General features: G+C 35.8%; 1 protein-coding gene across 1 annotated transcript in view; it reads left to right on the top strand.

Annotated features, from left to right (window-relative positions):
* TRPA1 (transient receptor potential cation channel subfamily A member 1) overlaps window positions 1–18,911 on the top strand; it is a 67,050-nt gene that overhangs the window by 15,053 nt on the left and 33,086 nt on the right. Inside the window, exons 5-14 of the mRNA XM_058528997.1 lie at window positions 6,165–6,272; window positions 9,623–9,731; window positions 9,912–10,057; window positions 10,519–10,655; window positions 12,966–13,014; window positions 14,556–14,655; window positions 15,343–15,443; window positions 16,453–16,622; window positions 16,708–16,872; window positions 18,411–18,525. Of these exons, the coding sequence (XP_058384980.1) occupies window positions 6,165–6,272; window positions 9,623–9,731; window positions 9,912–10,057; window positions 10,519–10,655; window positions 12,966–13,014; window positions 14,556–14,655; window positions 15,343–15,443; window positions 16,453–16,622; window positions 16,708–16,872; window positions 18,411–18,525 (1,200 nt within the window). The remainder of the gene's footprint in view (window positions 1–6,164; window positions 6,273–9,622; window positions 9,732–9,911; window positions 10,058–10,518; window positions 10,656–12,965; window positions 13,015–14,555; window positions 14,656–15,342; window positions 15,444–16,452; window positions 16,623–16,707; window positions 16,873–18,410; window positions 18,526–18,911) is intronic.

The following is an 18,911-nucleotide window of genomic DNA, read 5'->3' as shown; positions in this document are numbered from 1 at the left end:
TTGATTTTGTACCCTGCAACTTTGCTGTAGTTGTTGATTGTTTCTAACAGTTTTCCAACAGATTCTTTAGGGTTTTCTATATATACAATCATGTCATCTGCAAATAGTGAGAGTTTCACTTCTTCGTTACCTATTTGGATTCCTTTTATTCCTTTTTCTTGTCTAATTGCTCTGGCCAAAACCTCCAGTACTATGTTGAACAGGAGTGGTGAGAGTGGGCAGCCCTGCCTCATTCCTGTTCTCAGAGGAATGGCTTTCAGTCTTTCCCCGTTGAGTATGATGTTAGCTGTGGGTTTGTCATATATGGCCTTTATTATGTTGAGGTACTTTCCTTCTATTCCCATTTTATTGAGAGTTTTTATCATAAATGGATGTTGTATCTTGTCAAATGCCTTCTCTGCGTCTATTGAGACGATCATGTGGTTTTTATTCTTTGTTTTGTTGATGTGATGTATCACGTTGATTGATTTGCGGATGTTGAACCATCCCTGCGTCTCTGGTATAAATCCCACTTGATCATGGTGTATGATCTTTTTAATATATTGTTGTATTCGGTTTGCCAATATTTTGTTGAGGATTTTTGCATCAATGTTCATCAGCGATATTGGCCTGTAATTTTCTTTCTTTGTATTGTCTTTGTCTGGTTTTGGTATCAGGGTGATGTTGGCCTCATAGAATGATTCAGGAAGTGTTCCATCTTCCTCTATTTTTTGGAATAGTTTGAGGAGGATGGGTATTAAATCTTCTTTGAATGTTTGGTAAAATTCACTGGAGAAGCCATCTGGTCCTGGACTTTTATTTTTTGGGAGGTTTTTGATTACTATTTGAATCTCTTTACTTGTGATTGGTCTATTCAGATTCTCCATTTCTTCTTGGTTCAATTTTGGGAGGTTGTATAAGTCTAAGAATTTATCCATTTCTTCTAGATTGTCCAATTTGTTGGCATATAATTTCTCATAGTATTCTCTTATAATCCTCTGTATTTCCATGGTATCCGTTGTAATTTCTCCTCTTTCATTTCTAATTTTATTTACTTGAGCCTTTTCTCTTTTTTTCTTAGTTAGCCTGGCTAAGGGTTTGTCTATTTTGTTTATCTTCTCGAAGAACCAACTCTTTGTTTCATTAATCCTTTCTACTGTTTTTTTGGTCTCAATATCATTTATTTCTGCTCTGATTTTTATTATTTCTCTCCTTCTGCTGGCTTTGGGCTTTGTTTGTTCTTCTTTTTCTAGTTCTGTTAGGTGTAATTTAAGGTTGCCTATTAGGGCTTTTTCTTGTTTGTTAAGGTGGGCTTGTATCGCTATGAGTTTCCCTCTCAGGACCGCTTTTGCTGCATCCCATATGGTTTGATATGGCATGTTATCATTTTCGTTTGTTTCCAGATAGTTTTTGATTTCTCCTTTAATTTCATCAATGATCCATTGGTTGTTCAGTAGCATGTTGTTTAATCTCCACATTTTTGTCACTTTCCCAGTTTTTTTTTCCTGGTTCATTTCCAGTTTCATAGCCTTATGGTCTGAAAAGATGCTTGTTATGATTTCAATCTTCTTAAATTTATTGAGGCTTGCTTTGTTTCCCAACATATGGTCTATCCTAGAGAATGTTGCATGCGCGCTTGAGAAGAATGTGTAGTCAGCTGTTTTTGGGTGGAGTGCTCTGTATATGTCTACTAGGTCCATCTCGTCCAGTTTTTCATTTAAGTCTAATATTTCTTTATTAACTTTTTGTCTGGATGATCTATCCATTGCTGTAAGTGGGGTGTTAAGATCCCCTACTATTATTGTGTTGTTGTTGATTTCTCCTTTTAGGTTTGTTAATAGTTGTTTTATGTACATTGGTGCTCCTATGTTGGGTGCATATATATTTATAAGTGATATGTCTTCTTGATGGAGTGTCCCTTTTATCATTATATATTTCCCTTCTTTGTCTTTCTTAACCTGTTTTATCTTGAAGTCTACTTTGTCTGATATGAGTATGGCAACACCTGCTTTCTTTTGTTTGCCATTAGCTTGGAGTATTGTCTTCCATCCTTTCACTCTGAGCTTGTGCTTGTCTTTAGTGCTAAGATGTGTTTCCTGAAGGCAGCATATTGTTGGGTCTTGCTTTTTAATCCATCCTGCCACTCTGTATCTTTTGATTGGAGAGTTCAATCCATTTACATTTAGGGTAATTATTGAAATATGAGGGCTGAATGTTGCTGTTTTGTCACTTATCTTCTGGTTCTTTTGCATTTCCTTTGTTTCTTGTCCCATTTGTTTTGGACTGCCAATTCAGTTTGGTTGTTCTGTCTTATGATTCTTCTAGTTTTCTCTTTTTTTATCATATGTGGTTTTAATTTGATTATTTGTTTAGTGGTTACCTTGAGGTTTGGGCAAAAAATCTTCTGTATGAGATAGTCCATTATCTGATAGCCTCCTATTTCCTTATACTAAGTCAATTCAGTCACTTTCCTCTTCCCGTTCTAAGTTGCTCTTGTTATACCTTATTCTATCTTGTGTTGTGGCTGTGTGTTTACAGTGATGAGGTTAAATTTATTTTTGGTGAATTTCTTCCTTTGATCTTTGAGTTTAGTATTTAAGTGGTTGCTAACCTATTCCGGTAAAGATCTACTATTTCTCTGATTTTGTCTACCTACTTTTCTCCTTACTCCAAGCTTTGTGTTCCCTTTCTCTTCTTGTTTTCAGGCCTGAGGGCCTTCTTGAGTATTTCTTGTAGTGGCGGTCTCGTGGCCATGAACTCCCTTAGCTTTTGTTTATCTGGGAGAGTTACTATTTCTCCATCATATTTGAAGGATATATTTGCTGGGTAGAGTATTCTTGGCTGAAAGTTTTTGTCTTTTAGTATTTTGAATATATCATTCCAGTCTCTTCTAGCCTGAAAAGTTTCTGTTGAGAAATCCGCTGAGAGCCTGATGGGAGTTCCTTTGTACGTTATTTTTTGTTTTTGTCTAGCTGCCCTTAATATTGTTTCTTTGTCGTTGACCCTGGCTAGCCTTACCACTAGGTGTCGTGGTGAAGGCCTTTGTCTGTTAATATATATAGGCGTCCTGTTGGCTTCGCTTACTGGTATTTCCTGCTCCTTCCCCAGATTTGGGAAATTTTCAGCTATTATTTCCTTGAATAGGCTCTCTGTTCCTCTTTCCCTCTCCTCTCCCTCAGGAATACCTATAATTCTTATGTTACGTTTTCTAATAGAGTCCGATATTTCTCGGAGTCTTTCTTCATTTCTTTTTAGTCTTAGTTCTCTCTCTTCTTCCATCTGGAGTATATCTGTATTCCTATCCTCTAAAGTACTAATTCTTTCCTCCATATTGTCAGCTCTGTTCTTTAAAGATTCCAGATTCTCCTTTATCTCCTCCATTGTGTTCTTCATCTCCATCAGCACTGATAGGTTTTTCTTTATGATTTCAATCTCTTTTGTGAAGAAACTCCTAATCTCATTTAATTGTTTGTCTGTGTTGTCTCGTATTTCGTTGAGGGTTTTTATGATAGCTATTTTGAAATCTCTGTCATTTAGTTTATGGATATCTGTGTCTTCGGGGTTGATTTCTGGGTGCTTGTCATTTTGTTTCTGGTCTGGTGATTTCATATATTTTTGCATTGTGGTTCCTGTGTTGGTTCTGATTTTCCTCATCCTGGAAGTCTCTGGTTGCAATTTCCACCTGCCGCCACTGTCTGGTGGTAAAGGGCTGTGTAGTCTAAGTCCCCTGCGCTCTGCCCCAGTTTTTCTGCTGCGATCCGCAGTTTTGTTTTGTTTTGTTTTGTTTTTTCCCCCACTGCGATCCACGGGTCCAGTCCAGTTTGTTCAGGTCTGCCTCGGATCGCTAGATCTGGTCGAGCTGCAGACTCCGGGTTGCGGGGAGGGGGGAGCTCTCTCTTTTGCCCTCTGGGTCCCTGACGTGGGAGGCTTCTCGTTTGCCCCTCTTTATCCGCTCTCTGGGTTGCTCAGATGTTGATGGTAGCCCTGTGGCTCCTCTGAGTCCTCTGTGCGGGAGTTTCCCACTGGCTGAGAGAGCCCGAAGAGCTACAGTTTCCTGCCGAGGGCCGCCCCTCCCCCCTCTCTGGGAGCCGCGCGGACCGGATCGCTGATCTGATGGGGAGGGAGCGGAGTTCTCCTTACCTCTCCCCACTTCCTCCGGGGGCCCAGCACGTTCCGCTCTCAGATGTGCGGCAGTGTGGATCCCTCCGCTCTAGCTTTTCACTGTCTGGGATTCCGTTGTTGGTCTGTGGCTGTTGCTTTTGTTGTATCTTGTGGGGGAAGAATTCACAGGAAAGCTCACTCCGCCATGATGCTGACGTCACTCTCTAAAAAATATTTTTAACCCCTCTGCTTCACCAGAGATGAAGAGAATAGAAGGAGGAGAAATTTTGGAGTTTTCCCATGTGTTTGCAAGTAGCAGTCCTCATGGCCTTCCTCTGCCAGTTATACCTGTGGGTCAGGCCTATACCCCACCAGCTCTTGACAATTTAGAATGCTCCTCCATTGACTGCTCTGCCAGCCTTCCCCCAAACCTCCATCACTGCCTATGTGGTTGTAAAGTAAAAAATTGTTACCCACATGTCACCTCAAGTTCTTGCACAGACACCAACGGTATGCATAGTGCTCCCTGGGGCACAATGGTCTAGGGGTTAAGGAGGTGGCCTTGTTTCTCAATAGCCTGCAGGCCTTGGTCCTTGGGGCTTTACCTCACAGTATCCAGTGGTTTGACCCTACCATGAGGCTTCCTGGATTCTCATCAGGGGGACCTCTGGAGGCCTCACCTGCAACCCTTCCAGACTTGCCTGGTCATGACCGAATTTGAAGTGGGTGCACAGTTTACTTGTTCTCTCTGGAACCCTTGCCACATATAATGTAACACAGCTTTTTGAAAGATTGTGCTTATGGTAGTACAACAATAATACCCTTATAAATGCTAGAAATCTATCATCTGTGACTCTAAGAGGGCAAAGAGAGAAAGATCTCTTCTTAAAGAGTTTGATAAGTTTATTTGCATGTCAATCTAGAGTGTTAGGAAATGAATGTGGAAGTGCCTCAAGTCCGTAGAATGAGCCTTGTCTTCTCATTTTCCTACATCCATCAATATTTTCCCACATCCATCAATATTTTCCCTATATGTTCTTATGTACTAAAATCTCAGTTTAATTTTCTTTTATGAGCAGTGCTAGTTAGTGAGCTTAATTCATTTGCTGACACATCAGCACACATTCTATTAACAAGGGGCTCTGATAGGAGGTTGTGTACTTTTTTTTTGAAGTCAAAGTTTTTAGGAAACAGCTTGTTTAATAAATTCTTTTTAAACAATTTAATTATTAGCACATATTATAGGTTTATCACAGTCTTGCTGCCAGAGAAAAAGCCTCTAGTAGGCCAATTCAAAGATTTCTCTCTTGGGAGAGGCATTTATATGAGATAATTATTGTTAGATTTAATATAAAATAAAGCCTGGTTAAAGATCTATAGATTCTTGGCCAATAATCAGCCAGAAGTCAACCAGGTAAAGGGGTAACAAGTCTTCAATTAAATTCCATCAGAAAAGTTGCTTTAGCATTTTTATCAGGAATGCTAATTTGTTACATCATAGAAATCACGTTCCAGACTAAGTTTGAATTAATTGAGTTAAGCTGTACCAGGGTTATATGAAACTCTCTTTTCTCTGCTGAAGAGAATGGAGTTTTAATTGACATTTCCCAGAATACTTGCGATCTAGGTCAAAGGAAAAATGACTAGGAGGGAAAAGGAAGCCATTCTCTTCCCTCTCCGTCTCTCCCTTCCCCCCTCCCTTCTTCTTTCCCTCCCTTCCTCCTCCACCACCCACACATTCCAAATGCCTCCACAAATTTGTTTTCTTAAAGATATTAGTTAACAGGGCTCACTTAATACAAGTGAGAAGTATTAACTAGTTTCTACAATGCTCATTCTATTTCTAGTTCCACAACTCCATATTGCTTTAATTGCTGTGATTTAGAAATTGCCATTATTTCATCTATTTGAGAAATTTATGTAGTGCCCTCTATGTGCAAGGTTTTCTGCCAGATTCTATGGGAGAGGGATGAAAAAGACGAATGGGCCCTGGCTTCCGGAGCTTATAATCTAGTGGAAGACAAATACTCTATTTGGAAAATTGCACGTTAACTTTTTGACAGTTATTCCCCTCTTTTGTGTAGGTCTTGACTGAGCACAGCAGTACTGATATTAATTTGGAAGGAGAAAATGGAAACACAGCCGCGCTAATTGCGTGTTCCAAAGATAATAGCGAAGCCCTGCAGATTCTGGTTTGTATTTTAATCATATTTTTCCCGCTTTCTTTATCTTTTTATTAGTACAGCATGAATTATTGTTATTTACAACAACTCTCAGTTTCTCTTCTTAGCAAAATAAAAAATGCAGAAAATATGTCAGAAAAAAATACTTCTGTGTGTTTTTGTAGATGGACACACCCCGTAACTCTTAAGTGGATCTGAGATTGCTTACAGAAGACTAACAGGAAAGCATTAAAAAAAATGTGAGAAGATCAAAGTGAAAAGAAAGTATAGACAGGAAAAATTAGGATGCAGCTGGTGGTCAGGCTAGAATACAAAATACAAAGTATAATAGCCTGTATGTTAATAAAGGTGGGTCATACTTTTGACTCTGGGCTCCTGAATAGTCAAAAGAAAGATAAATATAGTCAATTTCAGACTTATTGTTGGGCCCATGAAAGAAAAGCCAAGAAGAACATAGGCATTCGTGTTTCTAAGATGAGAAGAAATTGCTACCATGCGTTCTCGGAAAGGGAGCCCTGTGTGATATAATGACTGAGGTCCATAGCCACAGCCCTAGGTCTAGAGCCAGACTTCTGTCCTGGTGAGATTTCCTGGAGCGATCCACTGAAACTCAGGAGATGCCCATCTAAATGACTGACTCCTGCTCCATAGAGTCTCTTCTGAGTGTGGTACCAGAATTCCAGTAAATAGCTTTCTTTCAAATATCCCATAACCACTTGTATGTTATTTAGGCCAGGCTCTAGATTTTTATCACTTGATTTTCCCTTTCCACCGTCCCAGACAGTAGGAAAATGAAATAAAATAGTTAAAAAAATCGTCCTGATATTTAAATTTACAAATATTTACTAGATGTCTTGGACAAAGCTGTCACGATTGGACTAAAAAGAGAATGAAAATAAATTAACACTCAAGAATTTAGAAAAAAAGCCTCAAGTAAACCAAAAGAAAATTGGAATAAAGAAATAGTAAAGTTGAACACAAAAAATAATAATTTTGGAATAATTTGATAAATCAAGTTATTCTTTTGAAAAAGATAATAAATTAGACATGGTATTGGTAAGTCTACCTAAAATAGAAAAAGATAAGTACAAATCAACACAATTAGAAGTAACAAAGAGATTTACCTGGATGTGATGGAGAATTTCTAAATGACAAAAAATTATTCTGCACAATCTTATCCTAAAAAATTTGAAAATCCTTTTTAATGGATAAATACCTGAGAGCAATTAAAATTTCAAAATTAATTAAAAAATTAAAGATGTGTAGAGAACTATAAAAAGTAAAAAAAAATAGAATACATTATCACTAATATTACCTATTTTTATAGATTTTACAAGTTCTGTCAAACTTTCAAGGAAGAAGTTTCCATTTCAGGTAATCTTTTCATAGCATGAGAGAAGAGTAAAAACATCCAGATTAATTTTATGAAGCAAACATAATAATTCCAAAATTTCACAGCTCCTCTCAAAAGAACAATGTAGATCAGTGTTCCATATAAATAAACATAGATGCAAAATATTAAATACTAGCAAATTAATTCATTGAAATAGTTAAAAGAGTAACCAAAAAGTTAAAAGAGTAACCAAGAATACCATGTTGGCCTTATCCAGGGAATGTATGGATAGTTCAATATCAGATTATAGCACATCAATTTGCCTGAGTAGACAAAGCATATGATTATGTCCATCTATTTATCTTTAAATGGATATGAATTTATCTGTAAAGTATTCTTACAAATCTATAAGGAAAAGACAACACTCTATAGAAAATTAGTAAGGGACACATAAAGATTATTAATTTCCCTAATAATCAAAGAGAAACGTGTTAAAACAATGAGATCGTTTTTTTCATCTCTTAAATTGGAAGGATGAAAAAAACCTTGTTGATATACAGTGTTAGAGAAATTTTGGTGAGTAGGGGAATTGCATTCACTGTGGGTGTGAATACTTGTTGATTCATCAAGTCCAATTCTTGGAATACATCCCACGGAGATAATTAAAGCTATCACTGATATTAACATCAATGTTATATATCAGAGGGAGAAAACTGAAAAAAAAAATTGAAGTTCAATAACAGGGATTCATTGTATAAAGTTTTTTGTACCCAAAAATGGAATATGTACTTTTCATATCTAAAAAATGTTATTAAGTAAAAAATTTTTTGAACAGTATGATGACACAGTATAATTGGCTCATGTTTATTATTTTGTCCTCCATTTTATCTTTTAAAAAAAAAAACCCATATATTTAATAATGTTTAAGTCAACCAAATAACTAAAAAATAAAGATACCAAACCTTTAAAATTAAAAGACAGATTTGAAACTAGAATAAATACTCTCAGGGTAAAAAAGAAGTAATTCAATAAAGCAAAGAAAGCAATATTTTCTCACATCAAATGTAAATATGTAATCAACTCTGAGTAATCAAAGACTGATTATCATCATATTACCCTGAATCTGACCACACAAACATTGGGAACAATTAAATTATACTCACATCTTGATACATATTTCTGAACTCTTATTATTTGTGAAGAATTTAAATATCCCCTCTGTCTTCAATTAGTTTACACACTAATTGGAGAATTTAGTCAATTTGACTTATAAGTAAAATGCAAGATAGAAAGCCAAATATAGGCATAATAATTACTTTTGCAAAGAAATACAGACACAAAAAAAATCTTCTAAAGTGCAAACCAATGCTGTCTCTAGAACGTGCGATTACAGGTAATATTTGTTTCTTCACACTTCTGCTTTTTCAAAGTCTTTCCTCTGTGAAAATAAAAGGTATTTAAAACAAACTGAAGTCCAATGATCTATAAGATGATACTTGAAAATGATTGACTCAGAAGCCAAGATAATATATGATTCAGTTCTAGCATCTTTTTAATAGAGAACTTCCATTAGTGAAAATACCTAATTTTCCTAGTTTAACAAGAGTGCTGGTCCAATCATTTATTAATTTTACACAAATGAGAGGAAACGAATCTGGGAAATATTATCACTTTATTTGTATAAGGAATTGAGAATGGGTGTAGGAGTAATGTTTAAAAATATCTCATTAATCCCATTGAAAAATGTGTTGACTTTAGTTTGCTGGGGCATCAAGATTGATATTTTTGTTTCTACATTGTCACTTCATCTTTGGAAAATATAGTATCTCTATTTCAGAATCTTAGCCTAGTTCCAAAATTACCTTCCTGCCTAGATTTCGTATCGTATGAAGCTTTTTCTATGTAGTTTTACATAGGCACAGACTAGAGAAGTGGTCTGGGAGAGGAGTATAAATTCTTGTCCATCCTTATGCTTGGGGTTTAACTTGTGTCATTGGATTTTTTTTTGTTCTTTTTCTTCCACTAGTTCAATAAAGGAGCTAAGCCATGTAAATCAAATAAATGGGGGTGTTTCCCTATTCACCAGGCTGCATTTTTCGGTGCCAAAAAGTGCATGGAAATAATATTGAAGTTTGGTGAGTGGAGGTTTTCCTACATTATATGCTATAAAGAAGTCCATTCTGGTGGATGGTATTAATTAAAAAAATATTTAATAGAATTTATACACGGGCTTTTATGTAAGTCTAAACATCCTTTCTTTTAAAAATTCCTTTTATTTATAATATTTGTTATCTTGAATTTATTTTCTTCTAAAGGTGAAAAACACGGATATAGCAGACAGTCTCATATTAACTTTGTGAATAAAGCAAAAGCTAGCCCTCTCCACATGGCAGTTCAGAGTGGTGACCTGGAAATGATTAAAATGTGCCTGGACAATGGTGCACAGTTGGAGCTGATGGAGGTAATTGTTCATACTCTATGTGGTACTTTTATTTTAGAATTGTCAAGTTATTTTCCAAAATGCTTTATAGCTCTTTTATAGTTAATTTAGATTGAAATAGGTATTATTTCCTTCAGGTCATGTAGAAGCAGAACAAGAGAGTATCCCAAATTTCAATCTAAGGAATTTGGAGAGCTACCAAAAACAATTGCAAACAAGAATACAGATACAGTAAAGATAATGATACTGATAATGATAGTGGAGGTACTGTCAGAGCTAACAAGAGCTGTCACATTGCAAGGAAGCAAAATTGCTGGTTATGATTTTTATATTGATACTTTTCAATAGATGAAACTGATTAAGATTTGTCATCTTAAATTCCATATTCCTTGACTGTGCTGACCTGGGAAGAAAAAATTCACAGCTGAATTTAGGTTAAAATTGGACTTAAACAGTGATTCTGGTATCAAAATTCTTTACAGAATGGAAAGTGCACACCCCTACATTTTGCTGCCACCCAGGGAGCCACTGAGATTGTTAAATTGATGATATCTTCCTATTCTGGTAGCAGCGATATTGTTAACGCAGTGAATGGAAATCAGGAGACACTGCTTCACAGGCAAGTTTCCTACCTATCATTCTGTGTACAGATTTTTAGTCTTCACGTATTAAATTATACCCTGCAAGAAAAAGTTAGCCCTTATCATGGCAGAAATTCTGTAGTCCAAAAGAAAAGAACAAAGATAACAAAGCTCCTGTGGTTCAACTGAAATCTGTGTTCCTCTGGAATCAAAGTAGAAAGTTAAATAGATTTTCACAGAATAAAACCTCCAGTGGCATATTCTGGATCAATTCTTAGTCCGGTGGATAGCACAAGGTTAATTTCCTATATGCTTGGGCGGTCAACATACATGGGTGTCCAAGCCCTTTCTAATCTGTTCCAATTCCTCATGTGTGTCTTATCCTCAATTTTAGTGAAGATAATGGAGCAGATACATATGAATGTTTCCCTTTCCCCATCCTGTTCCCCTTTCCATTCACCACCACAATTATAGGTAAATGTTTTCAAAACATGTAGTTTTAAGAAATGATAGCCAAGCTCCAAACAAGATAAATATTTCTGTGGAGTTTAACAGAAATACACATCAGAGAAAAAAGTGTCTGAAATTATAGGCCTACTAGATGCTAGGACAGGGAACAGGCAGTGTAGACTTGAGTTTGTACCTTTGGGAAGACAAGGATTAAATGCTCCCTGTGTGAGTGACAGAGGTAGCTGAGATGAGCCTTCCCTGTCTGTCTGTCTTCCCTCTCTCCTCTTTCTGTCTCCTCTCTCTCTCTCTCACACACACACACACAGACACATACACGCAGCTGTGAGCATGCTGGAAGCCTGGAATGGCAGAAAAGAGCTGAGATATTCCCAATAGGTAACTGAACCTGGAAATCTACAATATGTCTCAGGGAAAAAGAAACTCTAGCTACCAACATAGGATCTGGATCTAAGCCGGGGAAGTGGGGCGTGAATGTACACAATAACAAAACAACCAGCCACAGTGGGATATATGTGAATAGAAAGGAACTCCCACTTAGGATGAGTTTGCAAACTAAATTTCATAGAATAAAAGAAAATTATAAAAGACAGCAAAATCAACAAAAGGCTAATTTACTTCCAGGGAAATAAGAAATAATAGGGCAATGTGAAAATAATTTTAAATTAGGGATAATTAAGATGTTCAGAAGTTTAAAGGAAGGAATAGTCAGTTATGTAAAAATGTAAAAATAAGTAGATTAGGATAACAGATTATGAAAAACAAATTGGCATTTAAGAATCAAAGATTGGTGATATGAAAAAGATCCAGTTGGAAACCCCAGAAATGCAAAAAAAAAAAGCCATTGAATTAAAACAAAAACTCAATAGATAGACTAACCTCTAGACTGGAGATTCGCAAGCTGTTGCACATTAGAATCATGTAGAGAGCTTATAAAATCCCAATGCCAGTTCATACTCCAGATTACATCAGAGTCTTTGAGATGTGTCTCAGGAATTTTTAAAAACTTTTTAAGTGATTTCAGTGTTCAGCTAATTTAGAAACCCAATGATCTGGGTATAGGTAAAATGTGTCCATTTAGAACACAGCTTAATATACAAATATGCATAAAAAGGAACTATTTTAGGAAAATAGACCCATCCCCCTGACCCATCACCTTAGCCTGGTGACTACTCTAACTGGACATGCTGAACTTGGATTGGCTGAAAATTTCTTGGACCAGTTCAGTCTAATTCTGATTAATCTAACACTAATCTGTAGTCCTGGAATGTCCTTCCAATAGCCAGTGACTGTTGGAGTTTTTCTTGAGCTTCAAAGGGAAGTTTGCTCTTTGGGCTAGAATTCCTTTTGTTACTGTAGTGCAGAGACCTCAGTACATTGTTCTGGCTGAAATAGTGAACTTTGGAGTAAGGGGAATGGAGTTCCAGCCCTACCTGGCTAGGTAACATTTGGCAAGTCATTTAACCTCTCCAAGCCTCAATGTCCAGATCTATTAAGAACGTGCATTTCTAATAGATTCCCAGATGGTGCCAGTGTTGCTGATCTGCAGCCCACACTTTGAGTAGCAAAGCTCTAGACTGGGGAGATATAAGAACCATCAAATGGGACTTTAATATTATTATTTATTTCCTACAATTACTAGGTATATTTAACGTAATTTAAGTATAATGCAACCTTTTGTGAATTTGGGGTGAAAATTGGCAAGCTATTTCTGAAATTTATATACAAAAGACTAATTCTAGATTTCGAAAGGTTATTAATTCTCCAGCATTTTATCATGCTATGAAATGATCATTTAAATTGCCATGCTGAGTATAGTGGCTTTATTTTATATATTTTGTCAATAGTACCTTAATATGCTTATGGTTCTCTTTTTGCAGAGCCTCGTTATTTGATCACCATGAACTAGCAGACTACTTAATTTCAGTGGTAACTATTCCATTGACAAGTTTTTTCTTATTATTAGGCATAATTAAAAAAATCATGTAATTACATAATATGAATTTTCAAAAAGAAACCAAATTTTAATTTCTTGCTTATCAGTAAAAATGTTTATGAGAAGATAATTGACACATTTGCGAATAGAGTATGTTGCGTATGAATGCACAATGGCCAAACCTCATTGCCATGAAGTTAGAAGTACCAAAGTGTACTTTTGATAGCTGTACCAGTGTTTTTAGTGGCGGGGGGGTTGGTGGGTACATGGCAAGGAAAGCTTTTCTGTGAACTGGTCCTAGGAGAGTGTTAGGCTTGGCGACTCCACTGACTCTTCTTGGGCGCAGGTGGCTTTGACGTGGAGGCAGCACATGTCACCTTTGCCCTTCATTGTAAGCTTCTGCCCCAGCTGCCTCAGTGCCATCTTTCAAACAATGAAAAACTGAGAAATTGGATATATTGTCCAAGATTTGTTACAAGTGAAAGCACGAGATCTTTTTCACTGTGAGAGTGGAATCAGTTGGCTTTTGAGTTAAATTTTAATAAGCCATTTAGACAGATGAATATATGATGTATTTATTTAAGCCCCACCATATCATCAGCGGATGTAGTTCCATTTGTAGTATTTAACACGTGTTTGTTGTCAATAGCAACTATTGAAATTGTGATATTTACCTAGAAGAATCCTGGGAAGACTCATTATTTGCCATAGTTTTGTCATGCCTGGCTTCCTGCAAACGCAGCCATCTCTTACCCTGGCAGGAGAACTGTAGCAGAACCTCACCACCATGCTGCTTTCAAAGGGAATACGGCTGCCATCATCTTCCCTGTTCAGTGGATCCCCAAAGAACAGGGAAACATCCACAACTGGAGTTGAAGCTATTTTATTATCCTGTCCACTAGATAGAATTCTTTCCAGGAACTTTTTAAAAGCCTCTGTTTCTTGTCATATCCAATATTATAACCATAGCAGGTAATGGTAAATATTGACTTATTCATTTAATATGTATGTATGACGTGAACAAATTTTCTCAAATATTTGGCTAAAATTTTACTTTAGGATTTGAATTATTTCAATTCAGTTAAGTTCATCTGTTTAAGATGGAGTAGATTTTTTAAAAAGTGAACAATTTCTTGTGAATGTTTTAAAATCACGTATGCAATAAATTTGGAAGATTTTTTTATTATGGACATTTAAAAATCTTTTCTTCCAGTGGGAACTAAACTATTGCTGTAGGTTAAAGGATTTTATTTTTATGGTTTAGATAGTAATATAGATCTATTGCCAGATGTCAGTCAAAAGATTAACATGTGAGGATAAGTTTTATTGTTGAAATTATAAAAGAATGCCTTGATTTCTCATGTTACAACATATAATTCATATGGGGAAATTTCAAGCAGTTCTAAAGTTATATGCTTGAATGCTAGCCATATTATGGACGCTCTATCCCAATGAATTAACATTATTTACAGATTGCAATGTAAGCTGATTTGTCTGTTTATAGCTCTTTGTTGAATGACTTGTTTTATTTTAGGGAGCGGATATTAATAGCACCGATTCTGAAGGACGTTCTCCACTTATATTAGCAACTGCTTCTGCATCTTGGAATACTGTAAATTTGCTACTCTCTAAAGGTACCATGAAGGCCCAAGACAAGCTTTTAAAACTAATACTCCATTTGGCTAGATAAACATTTATTAACCATTTATGGTGTGCCAGGCATTGAGCCAGGTACTACGAATACAAAGATAAATAGAATACTTCTCACATCTAGAATAATTTTCAGTCCAGTAAGGGAGAAATACTTAAAAAGATAATTTCAGAACAACCATAGATGACATTTATAAAGCAATTATTATGTCCCAGGTATTTTGCTGAACATTTTATCTGCGTTCTCTCAATGATTAATACTATGTGATGTAGGTACTATAACTGTCCCCATTTTAGATACTAACCTGGTATGATAACAAGTAAGAGAAGTATCGTCTCCTCTTCTTGCTTGATCTTTAATCTCTCCGTCTTTGTATTTTATGCTTTAGAAGGTAAGACCTTATATATTAATTAATTAACCTAATAAATTACCTATTCTCTACCCCCCCTTACACACACACACACACACACACACACACACACACACACACACACTCTGTAAGGTAAACCTATTTTTAAATATATTTAGTTTTCTTATCTAAATAAAGTTTCCTGTAAGTTAAAGGTTGGCAAAGTTTTAAATCAAAAATCTTTTCTTAAATTGAAAATCCACCATAGGCCATGCTTTAAATAAATGAATAGAAGTTATATTTATATTGTACTTTTTTTAGGTGCCCACGTAGACATAAAAGATCATCTTGGACGTAATTTTTTGCATTTGACTGTACAGCAACCTTATGGATTAAAAAATTTGCGACCTGAGTTTATGCAGGTAATATGTATGTCTGGATTTCCATAAACTGAGTTGGGTTCAACAAAGAGTAAAGCAATTCTGCGTATTACGATTTTTATTATTATGAAGACTGATTCTGGGATTTAAAAATTATTTTAAAATAACGATGCCATATTTGAGTATTTTTTTACAACACAGTCGTGATGATTATGATGATGATGGTAAATTACGTTGGGATTGAATTTTCCAAGTTACAGAGGAGGTTTCCATACATCCCATCTATAAGAAGTCAACTTTCCTTCACTCTGACCTTTACGAATTGCATATCAGTGGAAAAGCCAAGTACATGAGTGAATTAGCAATACTCCATCAATTAAGAAAAACTTCTCAACATACTTAACTTGCTGACAGGTTTAAAAACATTATCTCCATGTTTATATTCACCAACCAATACTTACTGAGTGACTATTAGGTGTATCTGTATATATCATATTTTTATAATAAATAGTTCTAATATTGACAATATCATTAATAAAGAATCAAAAATATATTTGTATTTGAATATTTTAAACAAAAATTAAAATATATTTGTTGATTGGATTATGCTGCTCATTTGCCATTCGTTTTTTATTTAATATTCATATAAAAGATAAAGTAAAACTAATTTTAACATCTCATCCATTTCACCCAACAGAACACATTAGCATTAAACTCTTAAGTGTTATGTGTAGGAAAAAAGTGACGGCATGAGAGTGGTGGTGTGTAGTCAACTACATTTGGGAAATGCTGGGTTAAAAATGTTAAGTACATTTCATACTCTTAGGATTTCTCAAAGCTTTTAATATGGTAATGTACATTATAGGGAGACAGAGCATGAACCATCATCCATATTTATTTTACTCTAGTCCCCTTTAGGTTATTTATATTTTTGCCTTCAAGGTATATATATTGGCCCTTGTTGGAAAATACTGTCCTACAGAATAGTTAGAAAAACACACTATATTAGCATGATAGAGTTATATTTATAATATTAATTTTTTTCCCATAGATGCAACATATTAAAGAGGTGGTAATGGATGAAGACAATGATGGGTGTACTCCTCTACATTATGCATGTAGACAGGGGGTCCCTGTCTCTGTAAATAACCTCCTTGGCTTTAATGTGTCCATTTATTCCAAAAGCAAAGATAAGAAATCACCCCTACATTTTGCAGCCAGGTAAGGGTCAGTTTATGTGCCATATGAGCACGTCTTCTTTCTGTTTAATATTTACTTTAAAAATATGAAACCTAATTTTTTCAAGTTACGGGCGTATCAACACCTGTCAGAGGCTCCTGCAAGACATGAGTGATACGAGGCTTTTGAATGAAGGTGACCTTCATGGAATGACTCCACTCCACCTGGCTGCAAAAAATGGGCATGATAAAGTAGTTCAACTTCTTCTGAAAAGAGGCGCATTATTTCTCAGGTGAGGATATATGATTGGAATATTTATGTATTCTTTTTAATTAGTTAGCCATTTTCAGGTTTTCTATTTTATTTTTAATTATGATATCTATGTTTCTATCTCACTAAGTGCTTTTTATTCATCTCATTTAATCCTCAAAACATATATGACTTCTCAAATATTGAAAGAGAAGTCAGTATTATTCCCAACTGATGAATGAAGACATCAAGTTCTGTAGAGTTGAAGACCTCGTCCAAGGTCATAGAATAAGTAGCTTTGTGCAGAGTAGTTCCCAGAACCTTTGTAAAACAGTTCCTCATATGTTACTTCATCATGCTGCCATCTTCTTATGCAGATACAAAACGTGTACATACACACACACCATACAAATTCAAAGACTCGATATTTCATTCAATCTGTTGAATGATGGACGTAAAAAGCTCCCTTTAAGCTACAACGTGAGACATAAAAAATTCCTGATTTTTATTATACGTAAGGAAATATAACTCTAGGAGCAAAACCAAATTGAAATAATCAAGCATAGTAAAAAGATGGCATAATTAAATGACATCCTTGTAAAAAGAAAAGGAAAACTCAGAAAAGTTTCATAGAGATATGATGAGCTATTTTCTAATTTCACCAAGGTGGTAGCAAAGAGCTCATTAGGCTAATGTTCAAAAACACATTTCTTTATCAGAGTACAAATCCCATCAAAGTAGTGAGGCAGCTGCGAAATGAATACTCCCTCAGTTCCTTCCTGCTTCCAAGGCATCACCAGGCAGCAGACCTGTAAAAGGGACTCCAGTGCACCCAGGCCAGAGAGTTGTTGCTTAATTGCACCATCACTGAAATAGCGAGGTGGCTCTTGCACCCTTAGACAGTTACTCACTAGCACTAAAGTTAAATTGTATCACGATCTCTGTTTTTTTCCTATGTTTAATTTGGAAAAATGCCAAGCCTTCATTGTATTTACATCTTAATTTCTGTAAGTATAAACATTTTCCAAAGGGATTAAGTAAGCATCTTTGAGAGCAGAGAGGAAAGATCTCTTCAGACCTGAGCTCTTAGAAGAATAAACGGCACTAAGCTAAGTATCTTATAGCTATGTATTGTAAGATGATATTATTGTTGTGGCCATGAGGACTGATACCATCATCATGGAAATTTTTTGATACAATGTTCAGTAAAAGAATAAAACAAGATTTAAAATAGCGTGTTTAAGTACATTACAGCCTTGAGAAAAATATGTATGACACAGACATACTAACTCTAGTTTCACACACCCCTAAGTATTTGATAATGTGTTTATATACTTTTATATTTTAATCTGCTAAATTAAAAAAGTATGTGTGGATCACATTATAGGTAGATCATTTAACACCACTAGACTTGAAGTTAGCTCATTTGTTATAAATATGTAATAAATATTTAGTTGCTAGAACTCAGATATCCATTTTTTTAATTATCAGCCCACCTTTCAGATTAATGATCCAGATGGCAACCCTTCCCACTTTTCTCTGTAGATTGAATGCACACGTCTTTTCTTACCTCTTTAACAGTGACCACAATGGCTGGACTGCTTTGCATCATGCTTCCTTGGGCGGGTACACTCAGACCATGAAGGTCATTCTTGACACTAATTTCAAGTGCACAGATCAGCTAGATGAAGAAGGGGTATGTACTGCATTCCTCATACCTACCTAAAATCTTGGCATAGAAGAAACTTCCAGAGTTGCAAGAGAGCCTTCTCAGCTACCCTCTTCCCTTCCGTGCCTCATTCATAGCCTTTTATTGGGTTCTTACTAATACTTACTTAATGGGTGCATGTTGAAGACACCTCTTCAGTTTCGCAGAGGCTGGTCCACAGGCCTATGTGGATTGATGATAAAATTTTCACCACTCCTTGGTGAAGGGAGAAAAATAAAGAGGGCATGGGTAACTTTTCATAAAACTAAGTGTATTTGATTTGAAGGACTGTCCTTTATTCTGCTATGATGTTCTTCCTCCTTTTTTGGAGAGCGAGTATTGAAATATACGTTCTTTCTTGAAATGGTGGATTG

The sequence above is a fragment of the Diceros bicornis genome, chromosome 33 (assembly GCF_020826845.1).
Source record: "Diceros bicornis minor isolate mBicDic1 chromosome 33, mDicBic1.mat.cur, whole genome shotgun sequence".
In the NCBI taxonomy this organism is placed as follows: Eukaryota; Metazoa; Chordata; class Mammalia; order Perissodactyla; family Rhinocerotidae; genus Diceros; species Diceros bicornis.
Note: the sequence above shows the minus strand (reverse complement) of the source record. Positions and strands in the feature narration are given on the sequence as shown.